This window comes from Myripristis murdjan, chromosome 23 (assembly GCF_902150065.1).
Source record: "Myripristis murdjan chromosome 23, fMyrMur1.1, whole genome shotgun sequence".
NCBI classification, from domain to species: Eukaryota; Metazoa; Chordata; class Actinopteri; order Holocentriformes; family Holocentridae; genus Myripristis; species Myripristis murdjan.
This window is the reverse complement of record NC_044002.1, coordinates 2,513,424-2,527,621: the sequence shown is the minus strand read 5'-3', so window position 1 is coordinate 2,527,621 and position 14,198 is coordinate 2,513,424. Positions and strand designations below refer to the sequence as shown.

The following is a 14,198-nucleotide window of genomic DNA, read 5'->3' as shown; positions in this document are numbered from 1 at the left end:
AAATGCCAAAAAATATAATCTTTAAATTGGAAAGGAAAGCAAGACCTTTGCCTTTTGTGGGAAACAATAAAACTTAGGAATTATGTTTGGGTTCAGGTTGGGCTCAATCACATCGATGTTATTTTAGTGAAACTGAAAAATGAATCAAAATGATGGACCTGTTGTCTGTTCTGGGCAGCTTCCTGGGTGAAACTGTGACAGTTTGCAGCATTTAAGAGATTTGATGATGCTGACCAGCCGGGTTTGCCAGTTTGCAGATGTGGACTGGAGCAGCACAAAGTTGGAATGGTGTCCAGCACAACATGTTGGCACAGCTCGCACACACTTTAAAGCTCTACTGACTTAGCTGAGAACCGCAACTGCCATTTTACTCTGTGGCGGCCAAACGACCACGGCACACCTCACTCCCAAAAGTCACCAGCATACACCAAACCACAGCTGACATTTCCACCCTCACAAAAATTCAATCCAACAAACAACAAATTCAATCTAACACCTCTCAGATGGTTTGAGAGCAGATCAAGTGCAAACAGCTCCTGTGTCACAGCAGAGACAGGACTGAGTAAAGTGCTGCCAGGGGAGCAAATGATTTCCTGAATCTGGTTTTAAACTTTCACACGCGTTTAAACACAAGGAATCTGATGTCCATCCAGTTTTACAGGGTTAATAATCATCATCATTAAAGTTCAAGTATTGAAATGAAACGTACCGCTGACAAAACTGAAGTTTGGTCGGAGGCTGACTCCTGGTGTTCATGTCGGCTCAGAGGAAACACTCGGCTGAGCTGAATCAGAAGCCAATCTGAACGCCATCAGTCACACCTGAGCTCACCTGAGCCAGCTCACGCCAAAACTGCTGCTGGGAAAAACACCGACTGGAAGAGGTGGACAAATTATTCTAGTTTTTATATTAGTTTCCTGTTGACTTTTTGTTTTCAATTTCAGTTTAGTTTGAAAAGCGGGTTGGCCAGTTTTGTTTAGTTTTTATCTTTTGAAAATACTTAGTTTTATTAGTTCCGATGTTAGTGTAGTCATTTTTTGTATGAAAAAGTATTTCATAATAAAAACTCAACAAAACATCAGGCTGTTTAAAAAAGTCATCACTGAGGACAGATGGACAACCAAATAAACTGACAGACATTTTCTCTACAAGTTTTGTTTGTGTTAGTTTTGTAAAGACACAATGCAGCTACAGGTTGTTTTCATTTTTTCTGTAAAGCCTCATTTTAATTTTTATTTCAGTTTAGGAAAATGTTTTTTTCACATCGAGTGTTTGTTATTTGGTTAGTTTTCGTTGATGATAACCTTGGAGCTGGATTGGTGTCTTACCGGGAGGTCAACCCGAGCAGGGAGTCTGATTGAAAAATTACACACACAAACCACACACACACACACACACACACCGAAGGACCTCAATAGGTAAAAAATGAAAACGTACCTTTGCCATGTTGAGAGGTCAAATCACTCTGAAGGTGACTCACCTCATTTTTGGCCTCAAGGGGGCAGAAGAGCTCTTTGGTAACTTAGGCTTCTTCACGGGGAAAAGAGAAAAACAGAGCGAGGGTTAAATACGCCTGGTTAGTTTTATTTCTGCAAATCTGCCACAGTGATGGAACTTGTCTTTATTTTCTTGTTAATGCAATTTTAGGCGAATATTCTGGAATCTTTATTTGATTTTCTTTGTGTTAATTACCACTACACTTTGCCCTGTAAAGCACTTATCAGGCTTAACTAATAGCATTTATTAATTGCTTTAATGGAGGACGCCTGAATGTTATTGGATGTTGGAAATTGGATGGAGGTTTGTGTATACTTCATATGAATTAGTCTGAGAAATACAACCTAATCCAGCAGATCTGCCCCACTGTTGGGGTCTTTTTCCGCTCCTTTTCCATGTGAAATTAGAGTGGAATTAATAATCTAGAACCCCACTTTGATTTCCTGTGAATCAGGAATATAAAAAAAAACACCATGCTGTGTGTAGCAGTTACAGGCTCTGGGGCTACAACCTCTTCACATCTGTCTGGAGGATTCCCAGATGTTAGTCACTGCTGCCCTCATTCAGGTGAGGCGATGAGATGATGCTGCCTTCTTCTTCCACCGAGGCAGAGAATCAGTGGAGGGAGAAAGTTGAGACGGGGAAAAATTGAGCGGCACATTCTGTGTTAGTGGACTGTTTGGCCAGGCCTCCTTCAAAACAACAGATCCTGGAATCTCATTGAGACTCACCTGGTTCAATGAAGATTCATAATTTAATGATAACCCTAACTATAACTATCACCTTTTTTCTTTACCAGCACAGCTGACAAGAAGAGATGTGTGACAGTGACTCCTTCCACCATCAGCAGCATCATCAGTTATCTGTGGAAGAACAGCGCCCCCTTCCTGTTTTGTGATGTAAAGCAACTTCAGTCTCCAGGGGTTGGATTTGGCAGAGGTGTAGCACACAGAGCTGTTCACCGTGAGAGCCACCTGTGTAAATACCTGAGAAAACTTTTTGGTACAGTTCTCAAGGAAATCATACTCGTAAAGATTTCACAACATGTGACCAAAATCCCTCCATTTTCAAATTTTAATTTTTGGTTGAAACAGCCACCTTATAATGTTCTGCCTCTGTGGCTAACAGTCATCAGCATTCATAAACCACAGAGCTGATGGTTAGCTGCAGAAAGCAAATGTTTTCCTGGGAACGACAATATTTTCCAGATGAGAACCATTTCACTCCACCCAATTTCAAGTCATCAAGACACAACGGTGCTGCTGCTTTTAGGAAAACTAATGTGGACGACTTTATCACTGTGATGGAATACTGGTGTGAAAAGTTTGAAGTCTGAAAGTTCATTTTCATATCATAGTGCAATGAGTGGAAACCAATGACTGGAGAAAAGGGAGGAGAAATGATACAGGAGGTCTAAAAGACGACTGCTTGCTTTGGAAAAGGATTAGCAGAGATGTGAAGTTTATACAGCTTGTAGACATGATGCTAAACATGCAGAATCACTGCTTAGCCTCACCAAGACCACAGGGAAAAAACAAACAAACAAACATGCAAACTGGGGAACTGAATGACTGACTTTTAGAGGACCAGCCGACACCCAGGCTGAGGCAGAAATAAAAACCACTACAAACACCAAACAGATGATTGGTTGTTTCCTTTTATTCCCCAATAAATGGCTTTACAAATGTATCAGACGCCGATGACAACATGCCTCGTCTAGAAGGCCGTCACCTAAGGCCACACAAAGGACACTTGGAAAAAGAACAAAGTCAAGGACACCCATGTTTACAGAGATTGCCATGTGGAAAAAAAAAGGGTTTGTCACATACTTCCCTTGCACAACCTTTCAGAAGCTCTTACAAAGTAGGGCAAACATTCACACACATATTCCATGAGTGGTAGCTGCAACGGGTTCAGTCACTTACCAGAGTACAAATTCTGCCCATACAATAAATAGTTCTAGAGCAACACTCGACACACTCGCAGGAGATCAAGTCTGGGTGTAGAGGTGGGAAACACCAACCAAGTCCTCTACACTTAAAAAAAAAAAAAAAGAAAAGAAAAGAAAGAAAAATCAACTGTTACTGGAAATATTTTAATTTGTAAAACCAAATTGACTGGACCTTTATTTGGAGGTTAGTTTCCCCAAAAACTGAGTCATAAGGATGGATGCTTAAGTAAATGCACACATCAGCGCACTCCTCACATATTCATGTCTCCTGAAAAATCGATCATCGCAAGTAGAAAACATTCAGACTGAACATGCTCCAACTCATACTTGCAATCATTCCACACCTGACAATCAGAACCAAATCAAAAAACAGTATAATTAAACATTTAGATTAATATATCATCCCGTTTCTCGCACTTTTTTAAATAAAACAGCAGCAGTATTCTAACCAGAAGGAATGTTGCTGAATCCAAGAGAGTGACCTGCTTTTCAACTTCTTTGCCTCTGCGAGACAAATCCAATTCAGATATCTGTGGTTAAAAACAAAACAAAAACTAAATAAGATTCACACCATTACAGCAATGGTGTGAGACAGTGGATCCCACTGACGTTTCACAGTATAACCACCAATACTTTTTTGTGAGAAACTGAAAAGCTGTGATGTATGCCATGCACATTAAAACATTTGATTTGCGCAGGATTATCAGGATGACTTTAGTACAAATGTGTGTGTGCATGTGGGAGTAAAACCACCATGAGGTTGGTGTGTGGCCATGCAGGTTGAGTCCGGACCTGTGGCGTCTAACAGCAGGGAGGATCTGAGGAGGTGGGGAGGTGGTGGTGGTGGTGGTAGGGGGGGGCTGCTAAAAAGGTCATGGCCTGGGCTGGGATGGTGCTGCGGCTTTAAGCTTTCTTCTCTTCCAGGATTTTGTGGAGCTCGTCAGCGTCTTCGGCAGTCTTGACTCGGATGAGGAGCGGGACGGGGTTGGTGGGGTTCTTATCATCGATGGGCGGGTTGGGAACACACACCACCATGACGTTGTTCTTTCCCATTCTGGAGCAAGGCATGGAGGCTTGCACTATGATGTTCAGCAATATGTTCCCTAATGATGACAAAGACAAGGTCAGCACACAAGTCATCAAAAAAAAAAAAAAAAAAAAGGAAGGGAACTGTGGTTAAATTTAACACAGAATGTAAAAACTGTAAGATAATGGCAACCGTTAGATATGTTTAATTGTGAGTCTGAGGGTGTAAAGGTAGCAGTTCTGCTAAATGGCCACTAGAGGGAGCAGCCTGTAATGATAAGCTCCCATCAAGCCAGCAGAACAAACATGACCCAGTTTAAGAAGAGAAACCCCCAGTTTGCTCACTCCTGCTGCTGCTGCTGGAAACATGCCTTATGTAATCAGCACCTTCACAGTGACAAATGGACACTGGAACGGGCGCTGGACATTACTTCACATTCTTGACTCCTTTTTTTTGTTCTCATTTTGCCTCTGAATTGGATCAAATTTAAGCCTGTGGACTACTGTGAAATTCTGTTCAATTCGGGTTAGGAAGCTAAACAAAAACAAAACAAAAAGAGAGACCACAAGGTGCCTGCATGCCTTTCAACCCTGGTGACAAAGCCACTGTGACACATCAACGCATCAAACAGAATTCAGTTATTTTGCTTCACAAGCACCTTGTCAATCTGCTAAAATCATAAAAAACAAATAATCTCGAAACACTTTTTTTTTTTTTTTTTACTGTAAATGCTAAAACAAAACAAACAAACAAACAAATAAATAAATAAAGATCACAGCTTGCAGCTCCACTAAGGTACATCTATCAAATAAGAACCATTTGTAAGTCTCTACCTCAATGGAATAACTGAGATTTCCTTATGTGTGTGTATTTTTTATTTTTTTTTAATGATATTATGTGTTCATATGGTTGGACCAGATGGTAAATCTACACTAGCTAATACCAGTGCTACTGAGCATATTTATTGCTGACCATGCAAATGATCCAGTAACCCTGGCAAAGGGTTAGCATCCTGCAGCTGAAATGCACCACTTATAAATATAAATAACAAATTAAAAAAATGTTAGTGCCACAAAAACTTTTCACACACATGACCCTATGACATTCAAGCATCAATGTTAAGAATCCATACTGGGAATCTGCAGGATTCACAAAGTTGCACGTGTGATTTTCAGGAACAAAAGAAGAAATCAAGACCTGTCAAATCAGTCGACCTGTCAAAGTAACTTGTGAACTGATTGAGCTACCTGAAAATGATGATTAAATATTAAGAAAATCAATCCTACATTACAACCAGTCCTATGGCATTTGTCTTATTTTGTTTGTCTCATTTTTCAACTCTGACCTGCCTCTGTGTGTACATATGTGTGTGTGTTTATGTGTAAATTTGTTGCTACAAGATTTATGCATATTACCTACAAGAACTTTACAGTTACACAAACACACACATATAAACGCATTTGCCAGTTTCATGTAGCTGAAACTGCCTTTTTTGTCAGTGTCAGTTAAAATCTCAAATACAAAGCAGCTGCATGTGTGGGTTAGATTTGTCAACATTCCTCCTCCTCCTCCTCTAATGTTAGGTAGTACCAACATACCCAAATTGGTGTCGGCACGAATTATCATCTGGGTTTTTCCCTCTGGCGTTGGTTTCAGGTGCAGAGTTCCCACTCCTTTCTCCTTAAACTCAGACTCCTTCTTGTAAAACAGTTTACACCTGACAGGAGCACAGGCAAGTCATGACAACAGTGATTTAACCAGAGGCTTCAGGTTTCACAATCCACTCATTTAACAAATTCATACACCCACTTCTAACACATTTATACATCATCAAATTATTGGAGCTTGCTCGCAAAAAAATCAGAATCTTCTGTTTTGTTCAGCCTGGTGGAATAAACCCACAGATTTAGTTTGGGTGCTGACTTTGGCATGTCAGCTGGATGGGTCTGGATACTTACATCACCATATCCAGCACGCATCCAGCATCCACAAAGCATTTTGGAAAAGCAGTTTTAAAAATGAACATATCTGGTTTCAATAAAGCCAAATGTGGGTTTTAGCATCCAGTAAATGACCGGATTAGATTACTGTCTGATCAAGGCCTCCTTGGCTGAAGTTTCAAGTTAATATACTGCCATTAAATTAATTAGTTTTAATGGACAGCGTGGCGCCCGTCCACTTTGTACTTGGATACTATTTTTGTGGTTGTACTCCTGCTTGCTGGAGCCCAACTTTTCTCTTGGATTACATTAGCAAACTGACTGGAAGTACGGCTGCAATTTGATAATGGCCACCACACATTTATATCACATAATTTAGCTCAAATAAGTGAAATAAACATTTAAATACAAACATCAGCTACAGATTACCGACTGGAGCCTGGTTAGATGAGAGTTGGATATGAAGGGCTGTAATTCAGTATTACACTGATTGGAGAAAATACTTAATAGATTACAAATCAATCACTTGCTGGCTCCTATCAGAATGGTTCATAAAAGCCAGACCTACTTTTTTGAATAGAAGGCATCTTTCTCCTTGATCTCCCGGACCTCAGGTTTGGGCGGCTCATCTGACTCCTCGTCTCCATTCTCCTCTACAGAGCAAATATGTACCATTAAATGACGCCTGCACTTACTTTTTACCGTTAAGTAAAAGCAGCACATTATCAAGGACTACATGGTATAATAAAGTGTGAGCTGGCAGGACAAAGTTTTCACATATTATAGCAATTGGATGTCCATAATACAATACTTATTACAGACACACACTTAATACTTAATACACTTAATACACACTTAAAGTTCCCAAACAATATTTTAATCATAATAATATTATTAATAGAACTGGACTTTGCACCTGCTCTACGTCATTTCATAACTGAGCAAAACAGACCAATTTTAACCTCACCTTAACTGTTGCGACAGCACAGTTTACTTAAAAATATGCCAGGATAGACTGCAAAATTTTTTTATATGGTCTGTTCATAAAAGAACTCGTAATTTCTTACCATCAAATGCAGATAAATGCTAACAAAACTTCTTTTATGGAGTTATTTTTATGGAGTCATTTTCATACTGATACAACATAGATTAAAGACCCTTCTGTACTGGCTGAAGCAAAAACCTGTTATGAACTGAGAAATTATTAGTCTACCTGGTACCCAAGTCAAAAAGCATCATTTCAGTGTTCCTGTGTCTATTTTGGGGCACAAAATAACAAAACCATGATCAAATTCATTGATTCTTGATGATAGTGTACCTGTGGGCTGGGCAGTCTCGGCTTTTGTTCCAGAGAAGGAGAAGGGTGCTGTAGAGCCTGAAGCTCCGAATAGAGAGGATTGGCTTGAGGAGGCATTAGAGGATAGGGAGAAGCTGGGGGTGGCGGCGGCGGTGGTGGCCCCTAAGGAGCCCAGCACTGAGCTGTCCACCTTCTGACCAAAGTTAAACGTGACACCAGCCGGGAGCGGAGCGGTGCTGCTTTTGTCCTGGGCCGAACCTTCCTTGTCCTTGCCAAAGGAGAACAAAGCGGAGGCTGGCGCTGGAGCCGCTGTGCTGCTGGAGGAGGAGGAAGGGGGGGCCGACGTGGTTGGCAGGATCCCCCCCTGCTTCTCCTCTGAGCCTCCGTCAGCCAGCGCAGTGGAGCCGGCCCCATACTTCCTCTCAATGCTGGCCAGGTGCTGCTCATAATCCCTGAAGATGGGGTTTAGGTCACACAGAGGGTTGTCATTCACATGCTTGGTGATCCAGTCCCGCACCGAGCAGTTGAGTGCAGTGAGCTGTCGGCTGTACTCCTTATTGCTGATACTGCTGCTGCAAGAGCCTGAGCTTTGAGTCAGGCTCAGGGTGGAGCCATTGGTCTGCTTGCTTGTGATGTCAGTAGTGGGTTTGGTGGAGGTGGGGCCATTGAATGTTAAACCTAAGAGGAAGAGAGGCAATGAAGGAAGACTGTTACTCTGACAACACACACAGCTAGAAGTGAGAGAGACGGAAGATGGCCCCGTGTTTGTAAGGGAGGAAAAATGGGAGTGGGGGTTAAGCTATGACAGCAGCACCCCTCCCCCACAGGCAGGGAACACAGCAGCCCTGTCATCCTGCCCTCAAGCAACATGACGTGAAATGAAAGAGCAGCCATACAAAAATATACGGCACCCCGCTGATTCAGCTCCATTAGCCTCAAATACCAAACCCCAGCCCTTAACAATGGAAGAGATTTTCAACTCAATTACATGTCAACAGTGCGCTGCTACCAGCCGACAGCATGCTGATGCTCCTTTTCAAAGAGGGCCTGACCCTGGAGCCAAATAAGAGTAAGGGAAATACAAAAATGACACTGGCTAAACCAGGTCACAATCCAGTTTGAAAAGACAAAGTCGCATTAGTGTTAACCAACAAATACCATGCAACAGTGGCATTTGCTGCAACAGTGGAAGCTGAACTTGCTGGCCTCACCGGGGGTAGTGGTGGATGTTGCCACAGGGGAGGAGAAACCACCAAAGGCTGGACTGATGCTGTTTCCATTGGTCAGGCCAGTGAGGCCCTTAAAGCCAGCGCCATTCCCAAAACCAGAAAATGCTGTAGTTGAGCCTCCACTTGCTGTTGAGGACGCAGAGAATCCTTTAAAACCTTTGAAGGCTCCACCACTCTCACTCTAAAACAAAGAAAACACAAATCATTTACAACCAAGACACTGGGGGGATTATAGCTAAGAAGAAGCTTCTTGGAGGAGAAGCAAAACATCTTCTGAAATCTACTATCAAGTCCAGTTGACCTTGCTCTACTCTACCTACACCGCCTATGCCTAGTTGAGGCCTCCTGACACCATATTCTCAGCTGAAGATCATTGTTAGATTGACTGACTGTGGAGACCTGCAAACCTATATTTTGTAGTTTTTTAAAAACATTGATTTTTAATGGGAAAATCTGTATGTGGCAGTGTTCATTCACTGCCACATACAGATGTTGAAATAAAACTCCACAATAAAGTTCAAGTGTGTGTGGATATTTCCATGCTATTACCTCCGCTCCAATGTTCCGACGCTTGGCTCTCTTTATTGCCCGGTTCTTCAACACATCTTCACTTGCAACTGAAAAGGTCCCTGCCTGTTGAGCATCATTACATTGTGAATCAACATTGCGAGTTAATAAAACACTTTCTGAGACTTGTCATTCTGTACCTCTGAATTGCAGTGACTTCACTTTCAGTTTCACTTCAAAGTAAAAAAAAAAAAAATACTCTTGAATATCTGTAACTTTTAACTAAAATATTTTGTAGACACTGGACACAAAGTTTTGATTAAAGATATTGTTTTCCATATTTACAATACTGTAAATAAAAGCCAATTTCTAAGCAGATAAAAAAAGAGCATTAATACTGACCAGTATGGTCCTTTCACACATAATACAACCCAGATACCCTGCTTAGCTAGTGTGCATATAAAACTGGCCCAGGATGTACCCTGACACACAAAAATGGGAACTTGAGGAGCTGTCATGCAAGTCACTTCAATGTAGAAAAGTAGAGATGTCAAGTTTGAAACGGAAGACATGTTAGGACACCTCCTGTTTCAGAATAAGTTTGACAAGTGTTTCCAAGCCTCAGTCACATGACTGATGTCTTACTCTATGTGGCAAAACCACAAGCTATACAAGTGGTGGAACATCACAAATCTGGACCCTGTGATCCAAAAGTAAACGAACAGGTGGGTTTGCCAGAAAAAGAAAAAAGAACAGGGTGAATGTATAAGCTTTACCTTTGTTCTTGAATGTTACATATTAAGACTAGTAAAAGCTGTCATCCAAAAAAGTTTTAAGCATCGCCACTGCAGTGGATTTTATTTTGAATTAGAGCATTACTTCCTGACCTGATGTAAATGTAATCTGATCCTGCTGAAAGCAACAAAGCAACCATGTCGCTTTTCTTTTTCATGACTCAAAATAACAGAAATGCAATTCATGCAATTGCATGGCTTTGTGTTTCACTATCAAAAAGGCAAAAAGGACAATACATCAAGATTTGAATAAAATAGAGATAAGTTGCTTTTCCGATTTACTGTCCCACAGTAGAAAATTAATTTCATAACTTTTATTTTATTTGTGTTAAAATAGAAAGCTGACAGCTTCATTATTAGTGCTGAGGGAGGAGGTTTGAAAAGTTTTGAAACACTGTTTTGAAAGTATCCAAACTGTGTGAAACGTTTCAAAAGTTTCAAACTTGACATCTTTACTAAAGGCTGATTTATGGTTCTATGTCCAAGAGTCACCATAGTTTCACTGTAGTTGTCCACAGCTTTGTGAGCATTGATAGTTCTGCTGCATTGGGTCTGTCTAGAGCCCACCAAACACTAGATGGCAGTAAGAAGTGTACTGGGGATGTGCATGATTATTTACTATTCCTTCATTACACATCTCTTACATTACATAGTAGCTGAGTCTATATTCCCGATATTCCCTGGTAGCTGAGAGTCTACTGCTGGACACATCTGCTGGTGTCCACACTTACATTTTGGGATATTTTTCACCATGACATCACTGACATCTGGCAATTCAATTTCAAGATGAAGTGTTGTACAATTAGGACTGGATGATATCAATATTTTATCGATATTGTGATATGAAACTAGATGTCGACTGGGATTTAAGATATTCTAATATTGTTATGACATAAGTTATGTTTTCAACTGGCTTTAAAAGCTGCATTCCAGTAAAAAAAAAAAATGCAATTTTCTGTACTTATTAGACTGTCCTACCTGTTTTATTATTTGTCTGTACCTGACTGATCATCATATCAACGTTAATGATGATTATTTGGCAAAAATCTTGTGTGTAAATATTTTATGAAAGCACCAACAGTCATCCCTTCAATGCTGTCACAATATCAATAGAGGTACTGGGTCAAAGATTTTGTGATCAGTTAAAGAGGAACAAACTGCATCAGTATATCATACACCAAAAAGATACATATATACATATACACAACCATTAGTCAAAATATATGTAACAAGTAGACCATATAGAACGGAACTGGTATAGTGGTTATAAAATCAAACAGTGTTTACAAAAAAGGTCTATTTCCTCATTTAGAAAAATTCAAATCTCTCTCTGAACTAATTTTTTGAGATGATCATCACCCCTGATAGACTGAGTATTAGACTCGATGCCCTCCACTTTCAGAAGGCTGTCGTTTGCATTATGGCAATTATTAAAATGGCGTGGATATGCCCTAACTGATAAAGGCATTTTAACTAACAACCTTGGCTCGATGTGAGTGTGTCTGAAGTGAGCCCATGGGGTTTCTCTTCTCTAGTTGATCATCTGTTTGACTTGAAGAGCACCTTGCATTCACCTGGAGGTTACTACCTAACCACTGCGAACACCCGGGATCTTTCCATTTGTCTCTGTGAACTCAAAGATAACGTGATATTTGATTTTGTCCAAATCGCCCAGCCCTACGTACAATTTAACATTAATATATTTGCAAAACTGCTCTGCGTGTCTCTGTTAGGCCAGCTCTATGTTGTCTTCCCCATGGGCTGAAATCAATCAAACACTTGGAAGGAAACCCAAAGCAGCCAACCAGATTAATCACAGTTCTTACAGGTTTATGCTGTTCTTCTTGCAGGTGTAGCTATGGCATCATCCGGAACCATAACTTGGCTGTTTTCACAGAGGACTAATTACCTTCGCAAGCCATTCTTGGTCTTTCTGCTAAACTAGAAGTGCTTCACTAAATAAATAAATAACCAAAATCAAAACCCTTTACAAAATCAATTCCAGCTAAAATGCATATGCTTTTACTATCGTCTTTAGTGTAGAGCTAGATTTATGTGATAGTGTTGGATTGCAATTCACCTCCTCTCCCTCATCCTCCTGATCCCAGTTCCTGTCCGTTAGCTCTTTATCAGCAATCCTCTTCGCCATCACACCACCTGTGTAACAGACAATAGTCAACTCACAGAACCACCATCATATTTGAACAGATCATTTACTTCAGTTGCTACAGTAACTGACAATGGACAACAGTCAGCTGCACCAATGACTTGTGGTAATTGGAAAATAGCGCATATACTCTATGGCACAAATTATGGTTTGCCATTCCTATGCTAACTTTAGTTAAGTTTCTGCTTGAAGTACACACAGACAGCATCCAAACCTCGTTACTAAACCATGTTACCGAATGACCATTCTGCAACGTTAAGACTTGGAAAACAGGTTTATAGTTTAATGTGTTAGCCTGAAAATTTGGTCGAGTAGCATTGTTATTATATGTATGATTCTACGCTGGTCAAACCAAGACAGAATGAAGCAGCATAATGTTCTCAGTCACATCAAGCTAACGCTGCTATATAGCGTTGACGTTAGTGTCACAGCTAAATGCTAGCCGAATAAATGGTGTGACAGGGACGGCTAGACCACGCTTCTGTGGCCGTCTCCAGGCAAGTATAGCTATTATGCCATACCAAATTTAGTGCCATGTAAATTAAGCTTAACTTACTACACATGGCAACACAGCCAAGTCAGTGGTGGCGGCAAGACACCATCAAGTTGGCCGACTAGCTAGCAAACAAGAATTTCTTCCTAGCATCTACAAAAATGCTAGCTAACTGACGTTTACTAAGTCCAAAACGAGGGAGAAAATTGTTGGCTAAATACGCAAATATCACCACTCACAAAGACAAATTAACACGGTCGACGAACTATGATTCCTCTTTGGGTTTTCTCCGGACAGGTTCATGCCATGAAACTGCACTTTGTCTCGGCCACAGACAGGGCCCATACGTTAGCTAGCTGGTGGCTAACCGCTGGGAAGCTAGCTAGTTAGCATTACGTGCACTGGCTGTGTCGCGGGCATTTGTTTTCATTTAAATTCTTCGTTCATGACGTACCTTTTCTGGAATGGAAGTTCCGATCACAAACTGTTATCTCTGAATGGATTTCAGCTGCAGGTACTGCTCACCGCCAACTTGTCAGGTCTATTATTTTGAACAAGCCTCTTTCATGCCACCATTTTACATAGCGGTATATCCGTGATTTGCGCGCCCCACCTTTTCAGTCATGCGCACTCAACCAGATCCCCGTGACCATGGGAGTTGTAGGCAATAATAACAGCTTACCTTTCATAACCTTTTTATGAACAAATTAAAACAGCAATCATTTAACTGCAGTATTAATACACAAACAATCTTTTTTCAACAGCATTTTGTAAACAATTCTAGTCGAGTCAATTCAATTCTTATTTATGTATAAAGCACATTTAAAAATAGCTGCAGCTATTTAAGTCTAAAAGTTAAAACAGAATGAAATGAAGTTTAAAATATATATATATATATATATATATATATATATATATATATATATATATATATATATATAAAATGAAATAGAATATTAATATATATATATATATATATATATATATATATATATATATATATATATATATATATATATATATATATATATATATAAAAACATTGGAAGAAGTCATCAGCTTAGACTGTACAACACACATTGTGCAGAGCACAGATGCCATTATTCTGCTCTTTCCATGGTCACACAACATTGGATGTCTCTTTGATGAGAGGGAGAGACAGTGAGTGAGATGAAAACACAGAGAAACAATGAAAAGATGTTAATATTATTCTCAAAATCATAAACGGTGCTTAAAGGTGCTTTCAATGTTTAGCTGACACTTGTGAACTCCATCCATATCTATGTCTGATCAGCA

At 40.2% G+C, this 14,198-nt stretch overlaps 1 protein-coding gene across 1 annotated transcript; it reads right to left on the bottom strand.

Annotated features, from left to right (window-relative positions):
• Positions 1 to 3,138: 3,138 nt before the first annotated feature.
• On the bottom strand, positions 3,139 to 13,518 carry nup50 (nucleoporin 50). Its single transcript, XM_030046088.1, has 8 exons — positions 13,357 to 13,518; positions 12,323 to 12,399; positions 9,491 to 9,574; positions 8,924 to 9,122; positions 7,734 to 8,390; positions 6,984 to 7,068; positions 6,074 to 6,192; positions 3,139 to 4,551 (listed from the first exon to the last, which is right to left on the bottom strand). The coding sequence occupies exons 2-8, from the start codon at positions 12,389 to 12,391 to the stop codon at positions 4,352 to 4,354; spliced, it is 1,413 nt and encodes a 470-aa protein (XP_029901948.1). The 5' UTR covers positions 12,392 to 12,399; positions 13,357 to 13,518; the 3' UTR covers positions 3,139 to 4,351.
• Between the last annotated feature and the right edge of the window lie 680 nt (positions 13,519 to 14,198).

What these genes read in the sequence shown, in the direction of transcription:
- nup50 (XM_030046088.1), bottom strand. Translation starts at nt 12,391, where the DNA reads ATGGCGAAGAGGATTGCTGATAAAGAGCTAACGGACAGGAACTGGGAT. An exon ending in GTCGGAACATTGGAGCGGAG is followed by an intron (nt 9,123 to 9,490) that starts GTAATAGCATGG and finishes TCTTTGTTTTAG; the next exon opens with AGTGAGAGTGGTGGAGCCTT. An exon ending in GATGCCTTCTATTCAAAAAA is followed by an intron (nt 6,193 to 6,983) that starts GTAGGTCTGGCT and finishes TGCTCCTGTCAG; the next exon opens with GTGTAAACTGTTTTACAAGA.